General features: G+C 41.6%; 2 protein-coding genes across 7 annotated transcripts in view; both read right to left on the minus strand.

The window, feature by feature from the left end:
- DOCK2 (dedicator of cytokinesis 2) overlaps nt 1-7,023 on the minus strand; it is a 409,258-nt gene extending 402,235 nt beyond the window's left edge. The window contains exons 1-2 of one of the 2 annotated variants that reach the window (XM_045792087.2): nt 6,906-7,003; nt 3,895-4,051 (exon numbers count right to left, since the gene is read on the minus strand). Coding sequence is in view for 1 of the 2 variants with exons in the window: in XM_045792086.2 (XP_045648042.2) it covers nt 6,906-6,948 (43 nt within the window). In the remaining variant the exon portion in view is untranslated. Of the gene's footprint in view, nt 1-3,894; nt 4,052-6,905 lie in introns of both variants that reach the window. The other variant, XM_045792086.2, reaches the window with a different exon arrangement.
- Nucleotides 7,024-10,511: 3,488 nt separating this feature from the next.
- Nucleotides 10,512-21,966, minus strand: part of SPDL1 (spindle apparatus coiled-coil protein 1) — a 50,203-nt gene continuing 38,748 nt past the window's right edge. For 2 of the 5 annotated variants that reach the window (XM_045792083.2, XM_045792078.2), the window contains 2 exons: nt 13,143-13,277; nt 10,512-11,741 (listed from right to left, as the gene is read on the minus strand). In XM_045792083.2, the coding sequence (XP_045648039.2) occupies nt 11,606-11,741; nt 13,143-13,277 (271 nt within the window). In that variant the 3' untranslated portion in view covers nt 10,512-11,605. Of the gene's footprint in view, nt 13,278-21,966 lie in introns of all 5 variants that reach the window. The other 3 variants (XM_045792077.2, XR_006778545.2, XM_045792082.2) reach the window with 3 other exon arrangements.

Raw genomic sequence — 21,966 nt, forward strand, 5'->3', positions numbered from 1 at the left:
TCAGAGTGGGGCCCACTCCTAGGTTGGTAGTGGCCTCTGATCTGAGTGGCCTTTCTTGAAAATGTGAGTCAATCCATTCAGACTTCTCTCTCAGAACTATGAACAAATAGATGCAGAAAGAAGAAGATTTGGTGGATACTTGAACTGCAGAGTCATTCAGAGTTGGGGTGAGTGGCCTTCTGGGGCCACTATTATGGTGTTCTCAGAATATCGAAGTTATGAAGGAATGATGGAATTAGAAGGAATTGGAGAAGAGAGCAAGGAGAACAGCACTGATGTGTTAAGAGAAGCTGGGTTGCCATGAAAGGGAAGGCAGAGGTTTCCAGGGCCGCCTTCATTCAGGCCTTTCTGGAGGCCTGCCTTTCAGGTTTCCTGGATTTCTGTTTGATTTCTCCTGATCCTTAAAATATACCACTTGCCTCCTCACATACACATATGCACCACATACCTTTTAATTGAACAAGTTTGGACTTTGTTCCTTTAATAAGACTCTGTGCTGCAAGAGACTGAAGCGCCCACTGCCCACTCCAAATCTGTCCATTTTGGCATGGACCAGCTCTGTCCAGGGTCCTGCACTGCAACAGCACCACCTGCATTCCTGAATGTGGAGGCGATCTCAGATTCATCTGTATCCCCCAGGCAAGATGTGGAAAAGACCCTCTCTCTACTTTTGCAGAGCCTAGTATGGTTTGCACTGTGCCCCTCCCACAAACAATAGATGTATTAGAGTCCTAAGCCCCAGTACATCAGTGTGTGATCTTATTTGGAGATGGAGTCTTTACAGAGGTAATCAAGTGAAAATGATGCCATCAGGACAGACCCTAATTCAAGAAGACTGGTGTCCTTATTAAAAGAGAAAATTTGGAGAAAGACACATACACAGGGAGAACATCCTGTAAAGATGGAGGTAGAGATTGGGATGATGTCTCTATAAGCCAAGTAGCACCAAAGATTGCCAGGAAAGCACCAGAAGCTAGGGAGGGGCATAGAACAGATACTCCCTTACAGCTCTTAGAAGGCACTACCAATACTTTCCACACACAGGTACACACCCATAAGCAGAGACAACCTGCACAGAGAAGAGGTTTCTGGGCATCACTGAAGCTCCCACACAAATCCTTCCTGGCAGGATCAGCTTCAGGGTAAATGAAACTTTTTTCTAACCTCACTCTCTCTCTGAGAAGCCTGGTGTTGAAGCCTTCTTCTACAGTCTCTGAATGTCATACCACAGACCATGGGTCATCTGTTATGGACTCAACTGTTGTCCCCACCTAAGGCCACAAATCCGTATGTCAAAGTCCCAATCCTCAGTACGTCAGAATGTAACCATATTTGGAGATCAGGTCTTTAAATATGTGATTAAATTAAAATGAGGCTGTTAAGGTGAGACCCGAATCCAATATGACTGGTATCCTTCTAAGAGGAAGAGACACAAGGGGTGAGGATGCACAGTGATGATCCTGTGAGGACAAAGCAATGAGAAGGCAGGTGTCTGCAAGCCAAGCCCTCAAATGAAAACAAATGGGTAGAAGATATGAACAGACACTTTTCCAATGATGACATACAAATGGCTAACAGACATATAAAAAAATGTTCAAAATCATTAGCCATCAGGGAAATTCAAATCAAAACCACACCGAGATACCACCTTACACCAGTTAGAATAGCAAAAATAGACAAGGCAAGAAACAACAATTGCTGGAGAGGATGTGGAGAAAGGGGATCCCTCCTACATTGTTGGTGGGAATGCAAGTTGGTACAGCCACTCTGGAAAACAGTGTGGAGGTCCCTTAAAAAGTTAAAAATTGAGCTACCCTATGATCCAGCCATTGCACTACTGGGTATTTACCCCAAAGATACAGACGTAGTGAAGAGAAGGGCCATATGCACCCCAATGTTCATAGCAGCATTGTCCACAATAGCTAAATCGTGGAAGGAGCCGAGATGCCCTTCAACAGATGACTGGATTAAGAAGATGTGGTCCATATATACAATAGAATATTACTCAGCCATCAAAAAGAACAATTTCTCAACATTTGCTGCAACATGGATGGCACTGGAAGAGATAATGCTAAGTGAAATAAGTCAAGCAGAGAAAGACAATTATCATATGATTTCTCTCATCTATGGAACATAAGAACTAGGAAGATTGGTAGGGGAAGAAAGGGATAAAGAAAGGGGGGTAATCAGAAGGGGGAAATGAAGCCTGAGAGACTATGGACTCTGAGAAACAAACTGAGGGCTTCAGGGGTTGGGGTGGGGGACTGGGATAGACCGGTGATGGGTAGTAAGGAGGGCACGTATTGCATGGTGCACTGGGTGTTATACGCAACTAATGAATCATTGAACTTTACATCAGAAACCAGGGATGTACTGTATGGTGACTAACATAATATAATAAAAAAACATTTAAAAAATTTAAAAAAATAAAAAATAAAAAAAAAGAGTGAAACCAACCTACTGGCACCTTGGTCTTGGACTTCCAGACTCCAGAACTGTGAGAAAACAAATTCCTATTGTTTAAGCCACACAGCCTATGGCATTTTCTTATGGCAGCCCTAAACAAACTAATATATCATCCCCAATATCCTTCTTCCCTCCTTCATTAGGAAAGGCTCTCCTAATTTTCAGCTGGGTGCATGGTTGCCTACATTACAGACTTATATTTCCTACCTACCCTTGCTAGGTTCAGTCATGTGATTAGGTTTTAGCCAATAGGATACAAGAGGAAGTGTTAAGAGGACCTTCGGATAAGTATCCTTAAAGAAAAAGGCCATGCCCTTCTTGTTCCCTTCATCCTTCTTGCTGGTTGGAAGGGGGACCTGACAGCTGGAGCCTGAGCAACAAGCTTGGTTCAGGAGGCAGAAGCCTCGTGCCAAGGAAGAAGTGCAGTAGAAAATTAATCACTCTACCATCTCTTCATGGACCATTTCTGGGCTTTCTATTTGAGATAGAAATAAACTTCTAGTTTGGTTAAGCCACTGTTTTGGAGTGGCCCCCATCACACTTATTCTTAACTGACACTGTTACTTATTCTTTCTACCTCCTCCTTTTCTGCTCTCCCTTCTCTCCTCCAACATGGAAGCTCTCATCACTGAGACTAAGAGAGGATTAAGATAGTAAAGGCCAAAGGAAATGTTAATTTTAAGTGGACTCTTTCAGAGTTAACTAATCAGGCAGTCAGGGGACAAGTAAATTTCACCTACTTCTGTTCTTGTACCTCTATGTCCCATCGCTGCCCTTCTCACAATTAATTATATTAAATTCTTATAGGTGACATGTCTGCTCAAAAATTTCACTGTGCACAGAACGAAGTCCAAATTTACAAGGTTTGCACTCAAAGCCCTTCACAATCTGGCTGCTATCTACCTCTCCAAAGTTTTGTTTTGTTTTGTTTTGTTTTCTTGCAATCATCTACTAAAACCAAAGCAGAATATTTATTGTTTGACCCAATGCCACATACATTCCAACATCCTGCCTTTTTCTATGATGTCCCCCCTCCTGGATTCCTTCCTTGTGTGGTGCAAAGGACCTGGGGTCTGAAGTCAATTGAATTTAAGGCCAAGCCCAAGTACTTCCAAATTATGTGAACTCTAGGTCTTGGTTTCTTCATCTGTAAAATGAAAATAATGCCTCCCAGAGATGTTCTGGAGCCAAAGATATTGCATGAGACTGGGTCTTGTAAACTACGAACACCACACTATACAAAGGCATAACTGTCCTGAATCTGTAGGGTGCATTATGCTGTGTTTCATTTGGCTCTGCAACTATTAGGTAGCCCCTTGACCTTATTCACTAACTTTCATTGAGCCAACCACATTACTAACTGCTTTTCATGCATTACCCCATTCAATCCTCACAACAGTCTCACAAGGCCCACATTATCATTATTACCTCCACTTTATTGATGAGGAAACAGGCCCAGATTTGAAATCACTTCTGACTTCATAGCCCAAGCTTCTAACCTTACACATCTCCTCGAAGGCAGTCTGTGCCTTTTCTTACTTCATAGTCGAACTGTTTTGTCTCACTTCTGGAACTCTCTGTAATTCTAATAGATTACATGTTAATGCTCCATCAAGGAAGGAAAAATAATCTGACAAGGCATCTATATGCAGGTCACCGGGGCTGCCCACCAGACAAGATGAGAAAGAAGCCAGTGGTTCTGGTGATGAAGCAGTCTTGTGTAAAGCCAGCCCATGAGACAGACAGACACAAGCAGTCCTTGAGAATTAAGCCAGAAGAAGGCTGGCTAATGACACCAGCACTGATGAGGAAAACAAATAGGAAAGCAAAGCTCAGGTTCTCCTTGTGTTTTAGGCCTGGCTGGGATTCTGAAGATATTCTGAGAACCCACTAATCAGTTATATGTTTCTCTCTGTCTTCTTTCAAGCCCCTATACTCATTATCTCAAATGGTCTTCATAAATAGAACACCTTAAAATAGAAAAATTTCATACCTAGACTTACATTGAGAAAACTAGGTGATAGGTCTGTCTGCAAATAGTGATGGTGTCGGAACTAAAATCCAGACTCCTTACTGTTAGGTCCCTATTCTTTCTGTCCCATGATTCCAGACCCCCATCTCATCATAACCTAAACTTCGCCTTTCCCTTCCATCCACCCAGGGCCTGAGAAAGAGTCCAGCATTCATCTTGAGAAAAGAGAACCTCTTTGATGAGCAGGCACCTTCTAAGTGCTCTCGGGATCCCTAGAGGATCAGAGACCTTCTGAACTTTTATGAAATAGAATTTTCCTTAGTAGGCATGAAAAATGTCAGCTATACCATCAGATCAAGAAGCCTCCAGGCCTAGTGCCTAACAGAGTTCCCAATCCCTGACCACCTAAGTAGGATTTCCTCTGCTAGGGAGGGTGGGAACCCTACTCCATGTAACTCTGTCCCATCCTGTGATGTCATGTCCTCAGCTAAACCCCCATGCAGAGGACAAAGTCTAAGAATGATAATTGATAACATCTAATGAGGACTGCTTTGCATAATTGTCGTTCTAAGCACTTTATGTGGATGAACTCCTTTACTTCTACAACAACTCTGGGAAGCAGGTGCTATTATTATCCCCATTATACAGACAAGGAAACTGAGGTCTGGAGAGAGTAAGTAACTTGTCTAGCTCACAGGGCTGGAAAGTGTTAGAAACTGGAATCCAAGAACAGTCAGTCTGTCACCAGAGCCCACGACCTTCACACTATACCACAGGGCCTTCACAGCAGGAATGCACCGTAGCCCTTGGGATGAAGGGTAAGACTCTTCCGCACCACTCAATCTCCCCCATTTACTGACCTACTTAACCTGGACAAATACTGTCCCCTGTCTGCCACCCAGGCACCTTTGCCTTTCTGTCCACCCAGCCTTTCTCCACACTGGCTTCAGCACAAATCTGTTCATGCCTCTTCCCTGCTCAGAAGCCCTCTTTGGTTCCCCATTGCCTAAGGGGAAGAAGTCTCAATTTCTTAGCCTGGCATTTATAGCCTTCCAAAATGTGGCTCCAGCTTACTCTAAGCATAACCATTCCCACCAGGTGAAAGGAACATCTCTCTTCTCTCCTGGATATGCCCTTCATGTCCAGCTTTCCTCTCCTATATACTACATTGTCCTCTCCACCTACAATAGTCTGCCTTATATAACAGTCCCCGCCTTCCCTTGAGAAGAATTTCAGCCTAATACCCCCAGGTGGAAGCACCAGAGTTAGAGAAGATTTGAAGTTAAACATGGTCCTTATTGGTTTTAGCTCAAACTTCTCATTTTATAGATGGAGAAACTGAGCCCCCTCGAGTGTATAGATTATTTGTTTTCTGGATGGAGACCATTTACCTTAAAACACTCCATAGTGTCTAGAGCCTAGCAAGTGAATAGATAAATGTTGAACTCTCCAGGGCAGTGTTTCTCCAACAGTGGCCTTGGGACTCCCTGTATCTAATTTCCCTCTCTCCCTCTCTCCCTGACTCTCTCTCTCTCTCTCTCTCTCTCTCCCTCTCTGTCTCGGTGCTTGGGTCCTCCAACTTCTGACCTGTTCAGTGCTCATCTTTGGGGGTGGTGTCTGGTATCTGCCTGTGTAGGAAACCACACAGCAGTTTTCAAATTTACACTTATGTTTGAAAACCACAGTGAGTCTGCGGAGGCTGCACCACGGGTGCCACTTAGTAGAAAGAGTACCAGTACCTAAGGTCTCCCTTCCCCCAGCCACCACTTCCGCCCCTGAGCTTGAGGCAGAGGCTTCTGGGAGCTTAGATGGCTGAAGCTGATGAAGCTGGCTTCTTGGATATCCCCAGTTAACCTGGCAGGAGCCTTTCTCCCCAGAGGTTCTCTAGGGCTAAGTGAAGGACTCCGCCTTCCAACACCACACCCCAAGCCTGTACAGCCCTCTGGACCATCTACAAAATCAGGGATCATCTGACTCAGAAGAAACAGGCAGGAGAAGCAGGCAGATGGGTGTCGCTTTGGACAGGGGTGGAGGAAAGCATGCTGGGCCAGGCCGGGCCAAACCAGGCCAGGGGAGAGGGCAGGTGTTCCTTCCATGAGGCCAACTGTCTACATGGGGCAATGGAGTCCACCCTTTGAAACACTGGGACTGTGGCACACAGTCTGGGCTGGACCCCATCTAGGGGATGAAGAAGGCTTGGGGAGAGACAGCAGTCTGTGCCCAGCGGGAGAGGGCACCAGCTGGGCAAAACCGACTGAACAGGGTGCCCACTTTCCTCTCCCCCTGCCTCCTCTTCCCCACCCAGCTGGCCCCAAAGCAAGCTGAGGAAGTCACTGAGCCCAGGACCTTGGGTCAGTGCTCCCGACCTGTGCCCGTGCTGCCGGCTGCCGGCTGCCGCAGAATCTTCCAGCGAGGTTCTCAGGCCACCTGCCTTTCCCCCTGCTGGGGACCCCATGCCCACACCTACCCACGCCATGTCGCTCCTTGTCAGTTTTGCGCCAGGGGGCCATGGCTGGGCCACTGGAGCTGCGGGTGCCTCACGTCGTCCTGTGGGGAAGCAGCCAGGGGGGTGGCTAGGCCCTCCGCCGGCCCCACTTCCTTCCTCTTTTCAAACTCCCTCTCAGGGCCCGCCCTCCTCTCCCCAGGGCACCTTGCTCCTCCTCCTCCAGCCCATTGGGCTGGGGCACATTGGAAAGCTAGTAGCTAGAAGGCCAGAAGGCCCTCAGTAAAGCTTGGGGGCCACCTCCAACTTACTCCTCCCCAGCAAAGTGGGCAGACGCCAAGCAGGTACTTGGGGCCACCCAGGCCACCACCACAATTGCAGGAAGTTCCTGGATAACAGCCTAGTGACTGAACAGAACTCCCTCCCACAGCTCTCCAGCATGAGCTTTGGTATCTGATGTGAATTCAAATCCACACTCTATTAGTTTATCGGCCATGCCAGTAGAACAAACTATCATTTTTTCCTAAGATTTGGTTTTCTCATCTGTGAAATGGGATACTAGTATGTACTTCATATGATTATTGTGAGGATTAGAGGAGATCATGGACACAGCGGGTGACACGTAAGAGTTAAATACACAGGTACAAAGGATGTCATTTGCAGTTTTTATCCTATTGGCACCACAGACCCATTTGAAAATCTGATAAAAGCCCAGAAAACTCTCCTCTGAAAGTACACAAGCACAGGATTTACCAACAATGCCAGGAGGTAAGGGTGCCCTGAGAGCCCGCAACAGTGGCCCCAAGAAAAGAGTCCTTGAGTTAGGCTAATGAAGATATTTTTCTGGAAAAATCTCATTTTTGCTCTGGAAACAGATGCTATCAGGAAACAAAAATGTCTCTTTGACCCACGGTGATAAGAATGAATTAAAGTCTTCCTACATTTTCTTTATTCGTAACTCTCACTATCTCTGTATGCCTTACACTAGAGTCAATAAGATAGATTAGGCAATGTCACAGCTGATGGACAGGTAGGGCAAAATATTAATTTCATTTTATCTAAAGGTATTTCCTTTGGGTTTTCTAGCAGCACAAATTAGGTAGTACCTTTTGTAGTGAGCAGTTCAATCAGTCAAGATTCCCCCAGAGCAACAGAACCAGTAGGAGAGGTATATAAACATGAAGAAATATATTGCCATGAACTGGCTTATGTGAATGTGGGGCTGGTTAGGCACATACCAAATCCATAGGGAAGGCCATCAGGAAGTGCAGGCTAGACGTTTTCAGGCAGGAGCTGAAACTGCTGTCCACACAGCTGGAATTTCTTCTTTTTCAAGGAAGGCTCATTTAAGGCCTTTCAAACGATTGGGTCAGACCTACTCAGACTATTGAGGATAGTCTCCTTTGCTTAAAGTCAACTGATTGTAGATGTTAATTACACCTACAAAATGCATCCACAGCAACACCTACATTGGTGCTTGATTGAATAATTAAATCTGTCCTCTCACCAAGTTAATTCATAAAACTAATGATCTCAGCAGTATTACAAATCAGATTATATATTAGATGTTGGTGAATTTCTTCTGTAAAGGATAAGATAGTAAATATTTCAGTCTTTGCAGGCCAATAGGCAAATTCAGGATATTATGTAGGTACTTACATAGCAAGAGAGATAACGAATTTCCACATTTTTATTGATAAAATTCAAAATTTGATATTGATAATTGAGTATATTCATTTGTGATTAGGTCTAGTAATGAGAAAATACATTTTGGGGGGAGATCACATTTCACCTCAGTGGAGTTAAAAATGAGTGTTCCCTTTAATCAAAATTGATTGCAAATATTTATGTCAATGTTGATCTGTAATGAAATTTTACGGTTTTCATCTTAGAAAATGTCTTTTCCCACAGGTGGTATGTAGTGAAGAATTAATCTTGCCCAATAAGAGGTCTGATATTTGTCCTCAGCTACTGGGAATTGGTCTTAGGCCCTTGGAATGTCATGGTTTGCCTAGGAAACGTAGGTCCTACTGAGCAGTCTAAAAATATGATTTAGGGTAGGGCCTGACTATGCCAGAAAGACAATGTGATATGGGACACATGGTATCAGGTGACCTGGAGGATGAGATCAACTATCTGGGCAATCAATCAATCACGCCTATATGAGAAAGCCCTAATAAAAACCCTGGACACTAAGGTTTGGGTGAGTTTTCCTGGTTGGCAATACTCCACACATATCATTGCACATTAATGGCAGGAAAGTAACAAATCCTAGCTCCGTGTGGAGAGGACAACAGAAAGGTTTGGTAGCTCCCTGGACTCTGTTCTATGTACTTCTTCCCTAGATTGAATTAAATATGTATCTTACCCAGTAACAAATAGCAACCTGAGCATAACATCTTTCAGTGAGCTCTGTGAGTCCTTCTAGTGAATTATTGATACAGATGGCGGTTTGGGGAATACCCCAAAATTGCAATTGGTGTCAAAAGTCAGGTTAGTCTTGTATGGAGTGTGTGTCCTCTAAACTTTGTAGTTGGTTATGTCTCACAGTTGGTAAAACTCCCAAAGGAAGGTATGGTCAAATACTGGTATCAATCCATGAGCATAAGATTTTGTTAAGCATTTTCATTGCTTGGAAGGCATTTACAGAATTTTATTAAATCTTATCTTGATTTTTGCCTTTTAGCATGTCATATTACAGATTAATCACTTCCAGGTGAAGGTTATATGGAAACACCTCAATTGCTCAGTTAAATGGATTTTGAATTTTAAACCTTTCTTTTCTACTTGTATTGAGGTCTGAAAAACATTGAGGGAACTATAGTTTGAGTTGGGAAAATATGTTCACTGAAAATTTGTGTAGTAATGGAAATCTCACTTTTTGTTTTAAGTTTTGACAGAACAGGAAGTTTTTAAAGCAGGTTGACATTACTTGTGATTTAAACATTAATTGTCATCAAAATGACTTCATCACAGAGCTCTGTACATAATCATTGTTTTGCTTTGAATTTTGGTTGAATCCATTAACAATCATTATGACAGAGGCACGTGGGTGGTTCAGTCAGTTAAGCATCTGACTTCGACTCAGGTCGTGATCTCAGGGTCCAAGGATCGAGCCCTGCTTTAGGCTCTGTGCTCAGCAGGGAGTCTGTTTGTCCCTCTCCCTGTCCTTCTGTTTCTCCTTCCCACTCCAGCTCACACTCTCTCTGTCTCTCTCTCAAATAAATAAATAAAATCTTAAAAAAAAAAAAAAAGGAATCATTATGACATCTACAGTAACAGCTAATTTCCAAAGTCATCCACTGGTCAATATTTGGGGTTGAAGGCTGTTCTTCTTACTAAGAAAAATTTCAGTCTCAACCCTGAACTCAAAGTCACTGGTGACTTATTACTGTTAAGACATCGAACTGCTATAAGGTGGTAAAGCAAGTCAGCTCCTGTTTTTGACAAAAGGTCACAAAACAGACAATGGTTAAGTCCAGAAAAGCTAATGAAATTCACCTTTGATACAGTCGGTTCAATAACACATGATAGATTCAAATACTTTTTACAAAGTACCTTCTGATGACTATTGGAATAAATTAGCATAGACTTTGTAAATTGATCCAAAAAACCTTTATTTGTCCCACACATATTTTACCACCAAGAGTTGTAACACATCTTAGCAGATTCCACTTCAGGTTGTACTGACTTAATGTTTCCTCCCTGTCTTTGAAAATATTTTTGCCGATAGTTTTTCCACATGGACTATTTATAGAAGCTAATTCTTCATTCACTTCAAACTCAGCACTGACTCATCAAATAACAACTGCGCTGTATTGGTGATTTCAGTCGACTTATCAAGAGACAAGGAAAACCACTAGAAATCATTTGCCTTGTTTTTATTGATTATTGATGTAGCTCCCAATGTCTTCAACTCTTCAGGCAACCACTGTTATCAAAAGGCTAATGGTCTTAAACTACTTTATTTTCTCAGACACATTTCATCTGCTGCTACAATCAAACATGAAGAACTCACCATCAATAGATGTTTTTCCTCATGTGAGTAGTAAATGAGCCACTTGGATACTTACTTCAGTTGCAGTCTCACATATCTTCATGAAGAAATTATACTATGGTGACAAATTCTGTTTTAAATTTTCTAATTTTTCTGGCCATTGCTTTCTTGTGGTTGAGAGTATTATGATGAGTGCTTCCTCTGTTATACTGTATTCTTTTAGCATAGTTGTTGCGTCACTGCATAGTAAACACACTGCTTTCCTGTCTAATAACAAAATAACCCACACACCATTGTGCATTAACACCGTGACACTTGGATCCCACTACTCTTCCCTTCTTCTACTCCTTCTTCTCCTTCTTCCTCTTCTTCTGACATGATGGCTATTTCACTGGTCATTAAAATAAAATAAAATAAAATAAAATAAAATAAAATAAAAATAAAATATTGCTGTACAGAAATATTCATGGCACTTGAAACACTGTGGAGTTATAACCATATACTCAAGATTTGTAGGTTGCTGAACAGCACAGCAAAGCAATGAAACCACCATAAGTCTTTGTTGCAAGTTCTCAACTTTGCCATCATAGCATGAAAGCAGCTGATATGTAAATGAATGAGTAAGGCTGTGTTCCAATAAAACTTTATTCATTTATAGACGATGAAATTTGCAGTTCATATAACATGTTATGTAATATCCTTCTTCTTTTTATTTCTTTTCAACTATTTAAAAATATAAAACTGTTCTTAGTTCATGGTCCGTATAAAAACAGCTGGTGAGCCAAATTTGGCCAATTAACCATAGTTTGTCATCCCTTGCTCTACACAATTCTATCATCTTCATAAATCCATGGCCAAGTGACCTAAAAGATGCCCATTTTTTTCATCTTAGTTTTCTAAATATACACAGACAAATCCACATCAACAGTATTATAAAGTACTTGGTGGGGGGCTAAGGGTAGGTGCTGATGTCAGAAGGTAAATAAGGTTGAGATTTGAGGAGAATTGAAGATATTTTCCCCATTCAGCTTGTGACACAACATAAGTAGGCATCTTTTATACATATATTAAACAAATTATTCAACACATTAAAAGAACCGAAAAAATGCTTGTAGTTGAGCAAGATGAAGTTTAGGAAGTTATTTTGAATAAGGTTAATAAACTTCTAAGGGAGTGGTTTTAATATAGAAATCTTTAAACTTCATACAGATTAGCATATTGTTTTTGTATTTTTTTTTTTTAAGATTTTATTTATTTAACCGACAGAGATAGAGACAGCCAGCAAGAGAGGGAACACAAGCAGGAGGAGTGGGAGAGGAAGAAGCAGGCTCATAGCAGAGGAGCCTGATGTGGGGCTCGATCCCATAACGCCAGGATCACGCCCTGAGCCGAAGGCAGACGCTTAACTGCTGTGCTACCCAGGCGCCCCTGTTTTTGTATTTCTGAAATATAGGCTTTTTATTATAGTTACTGATTATATGGCATCATGAAAAATTTTAGCAAGTGAGACTGATGGTCAAATATAAAAATCTTACTAAAACCTCTCAAAGAATTAATTGTCTTGGTCACACAGTTTTATTAAACACCATCTGGCTATTTATCAAAGCCAGATACCTGGCTATTAGGTAGTGCATTATTCATGACTATAATTTCACACTCTGAGTGAAGAACAAGGACTTCTCTGGCCAAGACCCTCCTGAGATCAAGATCTATGCGTCCAACTTCTTCCTGGACCTCCTCTCCCCAACTCACATTTATGTCTCCATTTCCAAAACCAAGCTCATCATCATAGTCACATCCCAGACCTGTCCTTTTGATGCTTCCTATCCTATGTAACAGGTAAAGTGACCAGACTCTTGCTCCAACTGATGTGCTAGCATCCCAACTCCATCACTTACCCAACTGTGTACTTTGAAGCAAATTATTTAAATTTTCTAAGCCTGTTTCTTGAAGAAAAAAAATTGCTAACACTTACCGAACACTTAGTGCATGCCAGTCTCCAATTAACATTATACATTCATTATCCCCTTTAGTCCTCAAAGTAGTCCTATGAAGTAGGTACCATTATTATCCCATTTTGCTAATAAGTAAACAGAGGCCAGAGAGGTGAGACCCCTTTTATAGCCACCAAACACTATGACTACTTATGAGTGGTATCATCACTCTCCCCTTTGCTCAGGTTAGAAACTTGACTCATCTTAATCTCCCTTTTATGATCATCTCAAAAACAGCTCTTAGATCTCCCCTCTCCTCCATGCTGCTACCTTGTCAAGATCCTCATCTGAAACTTGGACTCGAGCTCCCTGCCTCCAGTCTTGCCTCCTTCCAATATCTTCATCATGTTACTTCTAGGACACTTTGCCCAAGTAATTGTGGTCTCCTCAAATTCCCGGAACATGCTAGAAAAGATAAACAAAGCAGGTTTGTGGTAACTTGGGAGATATTACAACCTTTGTGAAATCAACACACTGCATAGAAAAGGGCCGTGCAAAGCCTCAAGTGCAGGTTAAAGAAATCCATCTGGAACTATGTTTAGGTAAATTGTAGAAATCTCTTTCCACAAGGCACACAGAAAGTGAAGCTTTTAGTGTCCGCTTTTCTAAGAATCATAGATTCAGGTCTGCAATTTTGCTACAATTCACTAGTATGGCTGTTAACGACTATTAAGTATTGAAATATTCCCATATAAGTTGCTAAAAAGCCACTGTCTCAAGCCCCTGAAGTGGTCTCCGGCTATTCCTGCCTTGGGAAGTACTCAATAGACACCACTAGGGTCACTATGTTGCCTGTCAGCTTGTCCCCTATAATGGGGGCGGGGGGGCTCTTCCCTGTGTGTCTTCACAGTTCCCAGTTAGAGTGCTCCTGGACCCAGGGTAGGGAGACGTCTGCCTGGAGGTAGCACTGGCATGTCAGTTGGTAAATGCTGAGGGTCTTCTGGCTCATCCGTTTGTGTCTTTCATGTGGCTGCCTCTGGGCACTTTGGCCTCCATAGTATTATTCAATATTTTTACCATCATCTCTCCTTGTGTTACTCTTAAGAGTCATGGCAAATAGCTTCTGTGAGTATGTTCCAATCAGTTCAAATAGTCTGGAGCTAAAACTTCTACTACCCAGCTTTTATTTACCAGAGTAAACTCTAGGTCCCTATCAGGACCAGAAAGACTCTAGGTAAGAAGGATATACATACTCAAAAGTAACTAGCTACACTAAAGGAAGCAGCAAGAGAAACCACAAAGACTTTATGTAGATAAGGAGGCACTCAAATAATTCTGCCTTAAGGTAACAGACAAATCTCCAGAAGTGAATGTGGGAGTGAGGATTAGAGATGAGGGAGGATGAGAAGTTTTACTGCTTAATAGGGTTTACTTTATTCCATTAAATGTCAATAGCCTAAAACCTTACTGCTAATTAACACTCCACAGGCTGCCAGGGGGATCTGTCTAATTTGCAAGGCTAAGATGTCAAGGCCTTAGTTAACTGACCCTCAGTGCATCCTCCATACCGTTTAGGATACTAGTTAAACGAAGTAGAACATCATACAGGCCCTTCACAACCAGATTCTAGCTCTCCCCTACAGATTCATTTCCTGCCTCCGCTGCACTGCCCTTTCTTCCACCTCTCCTTCCCCACAACTCACACACACAGTCACTCTCCACCACACAACACCATATAATGGGTGATGTCTTATCACATGTAGTGTTTGAAGTCTCCCCAAAGTCCCACAAGTTCTCACATCTCTGTGGACTCTCATCTTTCCCCCAACAAGAACACCTTTTCATCTCTAGGTTAACCTGTTCTAAGAAGACTTCCTCAGTAACCCCCTCCCTACCTCCTAGCTCCTCCTCCAGCCACAGCCAGACAACCCTCCTTGGCACCTACAGCAGCCCATGCCCACAAACCGCTATCCCTACTCTTTAACTGCTTATTCGGTCCAGAAGCTCTGGGCAAAGCTGCCAAGGCTCATATTGTTCTACGGTGACATCAGTCTTGTCCCTTGTTCATGTCTGATTGGCACTGACTGAGTCCTTATCTAGAGACAACTACTTTCAACCTGAGTTCCAGCACCAGCCATCCAAAGGCCAAATCTGGAGGATAACCTATTTGTTCAACAAGCTCATCTGATTCTTACAGTGTTTAATTTAAATATATGCAAGAACTAACAATCAAGGGATTTCACCTAAACTTCTAGATTTCTAGTTTTTCTCAAAATAAATATGAAAATCTAGCAACTTGGGTCTTCACTTCAATAAGACAGAAATCAGCCAGAGTAATGTCAGCTGCCCTTCTTCAGCCCCAGAATACACACTCTCATTCCCCACGGTTCCCAGCACTCCGTTTTCCCCACTCAGTACTGAGGTCAAGTCTCAATTGCCACTTTTCATTAGGTTTACACTATTGGTTTTCTTAAGGTAAAGACAAAAACGATAAACTATTTGAACTCCTATTCCATGAGAGGTGGAAAAACGAGAGAGACTGAGAGGATATAAGTTTCAGGAAACATGGGAGAAGGAGTATATATTTATAGATGTGAAGAACAGTCCTAGATGTAGGTCTACATCAAAAGATTTCTTACACTGTCATAACCCAGTTTACTTCACTCACTTAAGGTGCCTGCCTAATCCTGTGAACATTTGAGTTGTGACCCTGGTATGTGTAGAAAATGAGAGAAGCTTTCCATCAGGTGATAGGAAACCATTCCAGTCAGGTTCTTTCATTTCAGAAGTATAAATGGTAGATGTTCTTAAGGAAAGCAAATATTGCTAGAGCCAAGAGTATCTCCTAAACAGCCTCAATCTTGGAGAACTCGAGATCAGATTAAGGATATTCTTTAGTAGGAGAAAAGAGATTCCTCATAAACTTTTGTGTTCTGGCAATAAGCCTCCAACAATTTGGGTGTGATTCTTCCTTAAGAAGTCCAATGTATATCTGTATACCATGTTGTAATTGTTGACCTATTTGCCTTCCACTCATCCCTACAGGCTGAGAGCTCCTTTACTCCACAAGCATCTATTGAGAGCCCATCATGTGAGAAGTGCTATGACAGGCACTGAGGGTACACCTTGGTGAACAACAAAGACATAATTCCTGCTCTTAGAGATCTTGTAGCCTAGCAGGGAAGGCAGAAAATCAGCAAATACACCATAAGGTTTAATAACAAAAATAAAATACAGAAAGGATACAAAGAATGTCTTGTGGGCTTGAAAAGGAGAAAGTCAGGGAAGAGCTTCCTGAGGAAGTAATATTTAAGGAGTGACACCTGGGAAGAGAGTGTTCCAGGGAGAAGTAACCACAAACATAAAAGTCCTAAAGGGAAACAAGCTTGGAGCAGTCAAAAAATTTAAAAAGGGCCAGAGTTATGGGACTGTAGTGACTGTGTGGTAGGAGATGAGTTTGAAAATTAGGTAGGAACCAGATTACGGAGGACCTTGAAAGCCATGGTAAAAAGTTTGAAGTTTATTCTAAGTACACTGAAAGTGAGAAAGAAATAAGCAGCCCCACATAGTCAGGAGTTGGCCTGGCAATCACAGATAGACTATGCTGTTCTCCCCACTGAAGATGAGCAATTTCTCAGAATATTAACATCAGACAATCTATGGCCATGATGGATGAAAACAAAAATGATACTACTCTGTAATCATGACTAAACACAGAAAAAATATGAATACTGTATAAACCACAAAATGACCGAACATCTCCCTAACACAGCTAATATGAGTGACTGATGCTTTCTTCTTTTAACCAATTTCAGCTTTAGGTTTATTCTAATGTTCCATCCTTCTAGATGAGATTTATTAATATATCTAATAATAGAATTAATATTCCTTCCTTAAACACTACCCAACCCAAAATCACCAACACAAGCCCAAGCATTGCCAAATGTCACTGGAGGATTTTAACTAGGAGGTGATGTAACATTTTTTTTATTATTATTATTATTTTCATTGGAAAAAAAAAACAAAAACAAACAACAACTTCTATAGGTCAAGAATAGAAGCAACAAGATGAGTGTGAGGCTGTTTAAGCATTCAGGGGATAATGATGGTAGATTGGACCAAAGTGATACAACAAAACAGTCAAACTCAAGATATATTTCAGAGATGCTATCAGCAGAACTTGCCTATGAAGTGGATGGATACATAGATAAAATAGAAAGCTGAAGTTAGAGACCCAAAACAAAATTGGCTTAAACAAGATAAAAGCCTATTTCTTTTTCACATAAAATCCTGGTTGGCATTACAGCTCTATGAAATCATCAGGGGGACAGGCTCCTTCTTTTTTGCTGTTCCACAATCCTTCAGGTTTACAAACACTAAATGCAGGATCCAAGATGTTTCACCACTACATTCCCATTCCAGCCAACAGGAAGAGAGATGGTGAAGAAGAGGAGGGCATGGCTGAGAAGTAGCACTCGTCACTTCTGCTCATATTCCTTTGGCCAGGACTTGGTCTTATGGCCATACCTAACTCAAGGAAGTTTGGAAAATATAGCCTTTATTATGTGTGCCCATATGTTCAACTAAATGATCTATTACTGTGTGAGAATAAGAAAACAGTCATTGAAACAGTGGAGAGGAAAGACAAACTCTGGTTGGAGTTAGTCAAGGAGAGAATATAAGATAAGAGGATAGAAGCAGTGAATATAAGCAACTTTTTTTTTAAAGAGTTTATTTAGAGAGAGAGAGAGTGCATGCATGAGTGGGGAGAGGTGCTGTGGGAAAGGCAGAGGGAGTGGGAGAGAATTTCAAGCAGACTCTGTGCTAAGCACAGAGCCCAATGTGGGGCTCGGTCTCACAGCCCTGAGATCATTACCTGAGCTAAAATCAAGAGATGGATGCTTAACGGACTGAGCCTTCAGGCGCCCCTATAAGCTCTTTTAAAGAGTTTTATTAGAAATGAGAGCCAGAAAAATGGGGTGGCAGCTGGAGAAGACCATAGAATCAAGAAGTTAAGAGAGATGTGGTGACAATGGATACATGTCTTTCAAATCTCCTCCAGTGAAGAACATAATTGCCTATGGTCCCAGGTGCTATATTCTGAAATTCTTTCTTCACTCATAATAAGATTATATATCCCATGGTCTGCTCACAGCCAGTGACTAGGGGTGGCAGGAAGACCAGGGTAGGCATGTTCCTGCATAACATAGAACTTCTCTGACCAGCAACTTTGGCCTGAGGACTCATTTTTGGCATTGCCAAAACTTTCTTGGAATTACAATGCAACCTTAGACCTTCATCTGTCTCTTCCCTCCTTCCTTCCTTCTTTCCCTCTCCTTCAGAGCTCAAATCTGCATCACAATCTGATGATTCTCCCAATCTTCTTCCCATTTTCTCTCACCTGTGAGTGAAATATCCCAATACATTTTTTTGTGCATCTAATTCTGTCTTGGAATCTGCTTCTTGGAAGACCTGAATTGATGCAAGAAGAGATATTGGAGCATACTTGTAGCCTGATGGGAATGATCCAGGGATGAAGGGGAAAAGGGAACATGCTTAAGGAAGAGGGAATCATTACAGATGACAAATCCCTGAGTATATGGGATAAGATGCAAGGTACCCAAAGTCACCCATTCTAAAAGGAAGGCAGGCAAAGCCAAGATGGTAGAAGAGTAGAGAACTTCATTTCATTTGGTCCCTTGAATTTAGCTAGATAACTATCAAATCATTATGAACACCTATGAATTCAACCTGAGATGTAGGGAAATAATTGCTGGAATTCTACAAATAGAAAAGTGACCACTTTTTGCAAGGTAGTAGGGACAGAGAAGTGAATCTGAGGGAATATATTGGAAGATAAATGGTGGGGGAAGGGAGCCTCCTTAAACCAGCTATAGGGAAGTGATAGGAGTGCAAAATCAGAACTTTGAGAAGTCTGCTCCAGTGAGAAACATCCCTGCTTGAAAGGTGTTCAGGTGGCGAAGCAGGGCAAAATCCTAGGTGGGACTGTGGTCTTAGGGGTCACAGAAAGACTGAGGGGGCCTGAGCTAGCAGAATTGCCAAACATTGGAGCAGGGAAACTGGCTATGTGAGGGGGCTCTCAGCTTGGTTTGCCATAAACCCTGAACCTCAGCTGAACCTCCCTGCCACCAGTGACCACTCCAGCAGGGGCCCTGAAAAGGGCAGAAACATGGTGACCCTCCACCTTCCCCTGGGAGGATTATCACGGGCATGCACTGCAGGAGTCCACAGAGTTTGGCACATGCAAAAATGAAAACTGCTTTTCTCTGAGAGTTTACTGAAGAGAGGGGGCCACGATCTTTCAGCTCTGGGGCTGGAGATCAGGGCATGGCCATTTTTATTTTCATCCTCTGAAGCCCCACGGAAAGCCTTCAGGGAACAAAAGCCACATAGAGCAACCAGAAGCAGCTTACACTAAGCCCAGCCCCCTGGCAAGGCATGGTGCAACTCTGCCCGGGCAAAGACACCTGAGAATCAGTGCAGCTGGTCCCTCCCCCAGAAGACCAGCTGGAACAGCAGGCAAATCCCAAGTTTACACATCACACAGAACTACAAACTCCAGCACGAGAAGAAAATAGTATACAGAATTTGAGGTTTTTTTCTCATGATTCTTTTACCTTTCAGCTTAAAATTTTCCTCTTCTTTTTTTCCTTTTCAACTAGTTTCTAATTTTATCAACTCTTTGTTTTTAAGTATTTTTTTAACTTCCATTTTTAAATTTACATTTTATAGACATATTCTTCATTTATGGCTTCCTTTCACAGTATTCAATTTTATTTTTGTGTATATATAAATTTTGCTTTCTTTACAATTTTGGGATTTAGTGTCCTCTAACAAGCAGACCAATCTCTCACCTGGGAGATTATATTGTCTCCCCCCCCCGCCCCATTTTCTTTATTTTATTTTATTTTATTTTATTTTATTTTATTTTATTTTGGTTTCTGACCTCTTTGAATTTGTCTAATGAGTATTTCGTTTGGGTCGTGATTGATATTTTTTATTTCATTCTCTCATTCATCATTATTCTCTGGGCAAAATGACTAGAAGCAGGAATTTATAACAAAAGAAAGAACCAGAGGTAACACTCTCTGCCACAGATTTAACTGATATGGATAGGAGTAAAATGTCAGAGCTGGAACTCAGGATAACAATTATAAAGTTACTAGCTGGGCTTGTAAAAAGGATAAAAGACACTAGAGAATCTCTTAGTGCAGAAATAAAATCTAATCAGGCCAAAATTAAAAATGCTTTAACTGTGATGCGGTCTAAAATAGATGCTCTAACAGCTAGGGTAAATGAGGCAAAAGAGTCAGTGACAGAGAAGACAAGATGATGGAAAGGAAGGAAGCTGAGGAAAAGAAAGAAAAACAACTAATGAACCATGAGGGGAGGTTTCGAGAAATCAGCAATATCATAATGCAAAAACAATATTAGAATTATTGGGGTCCCAGAAGAAGAAAGAGATAGGGGGACAGAAGGTATATTTGAACAAATCATAGCTGAGAACTTCCCTAATCTGGGGAAGGAAACAGGCATTCAAGTCCAAGAGGTAGAGAGAACCCCCATCAAAATCAATAAAATTAGATCAACACCCTGACATATAAAAATGAAGCTTGCAAATTTCAGAGATAAAGAGAAAATCCTGAAAGAAGCTCGAGACAAGAGGTTCTTAACTTACAAGGGTAGGAACATTAGACTGGCAGCAGACCTAGCCACAGAAACCTGGCAGGCCAGAAAGGACTGGCATGATATATTCAGGATACTAAATGAGAAATACATAGAGCCAAGAATACTTTATCCAGCAAGGCTGCCATTCAGAACAGAAGGAGAGATAAAGAGCGTCCAGGACAAAAAGAAAATAAAAGAATTTGTGATCACTAAACTAGCTGTGTTAGAAATATTAAAGGGGATCCTGTAAGCAAAGAGATGGCCCACAAGTAACATAGACCAGAAAGAACCAGAGATAATCTATAGAAACAGGGACTTTACAGGTAATACAATCAATGGCACTTATCTTTCAATAGTTACTCTGAATGTAAAAGGGCTAAATGCACCAATCAAAAGACACAGGGTATCAGACTGGATAAAAAAGCAAGACCCATCTATATGCTGTCTACAAGAGACTCCTTTTAGACCTAAGAGGACACCCCCAGATTGAAAGTGAGGGGATGAAGAACCATTTATTATGCTAGTGGAATCAAAAGAAAGCTGGGATAACAATCCTCATATCAGACAAATTAGATTTTAAACCAAAGACTGTAGTAAGGGATGAAGAGAGACACTATATCATACTTAAAGGGTCTACCCAACAAGTAGATCTAACAATTATAAATATTTATGCTTCTAATTTGGGAGCAGCCAATTATATACACCAATTAGTAGCAAAATTAAGGAAACACATTGATAATAATACAATAATAGTAAGGATCTTCAACATCCCACCCACAGCAAAGGAGAGCTCATCAAAGCAGGTCAATAAAGAAACAAGGGCTTTGAATGACACACTGGACCAGATGGACTTCACAGATATACACAGAGCATTCCATCCCAAAGCAACAGAATACATGTTCTTCTCGGGTGCACATGAAACATTCTCCAGAATAGATCACATACTGGGTCACAAATCAGGTTTCAAACAGCACCAAAAGATTGGGATTATTCCTGCCTATTTTCAGGCCACAACATGTTGAAACTTGAACTCAATCACAAGAGGAAAGTTGGAAGGAACTCAAACACCTGGACGTTAAAGAGCATCCTACTGAAAGAAGGAATGGGTCAACCAGGAAATTAAAGAAGAATTTTAAAAAAATTATTTTTCTATTCAAGAAATGAGAAGACATGAACAGATATTTCTCCAAAGAAGACATACAAATGGCCAACAGACACATGAAAAAATGCTCCACATCACTTGGCATAGGGAAATACAAATCAAAACCAAAATGAGATGCCACCTTATACCAGTTAGAATGGCTAAAATTAACAAGACAGGAAATAGCAAATGTTGGCGAGGATGTGGAGAAAGGTACATTGTTGGTGAGAATGCAAGCTGGTACAGCCACTCTAGAAAAGAGTATGGAGGGTCCTCAAGAAGTTAAAAATAGAGCTACCCTACAACCCAGCAATTGTGCTACTA

This window comes from Ursus americanus, chromosome 15 (assembly GCF_024610735.1).
Source record: "Ursus americanus isolate L20-20 chromosome 15, mUrsAme1.1.p, whole genome shotgun sequence".
Taxonomy (NCBI): Eukaryota; Metazoa; Chordata; class Mammalia; order Carnivora; family Ursidae; genus Ursus; species Ursus americanus.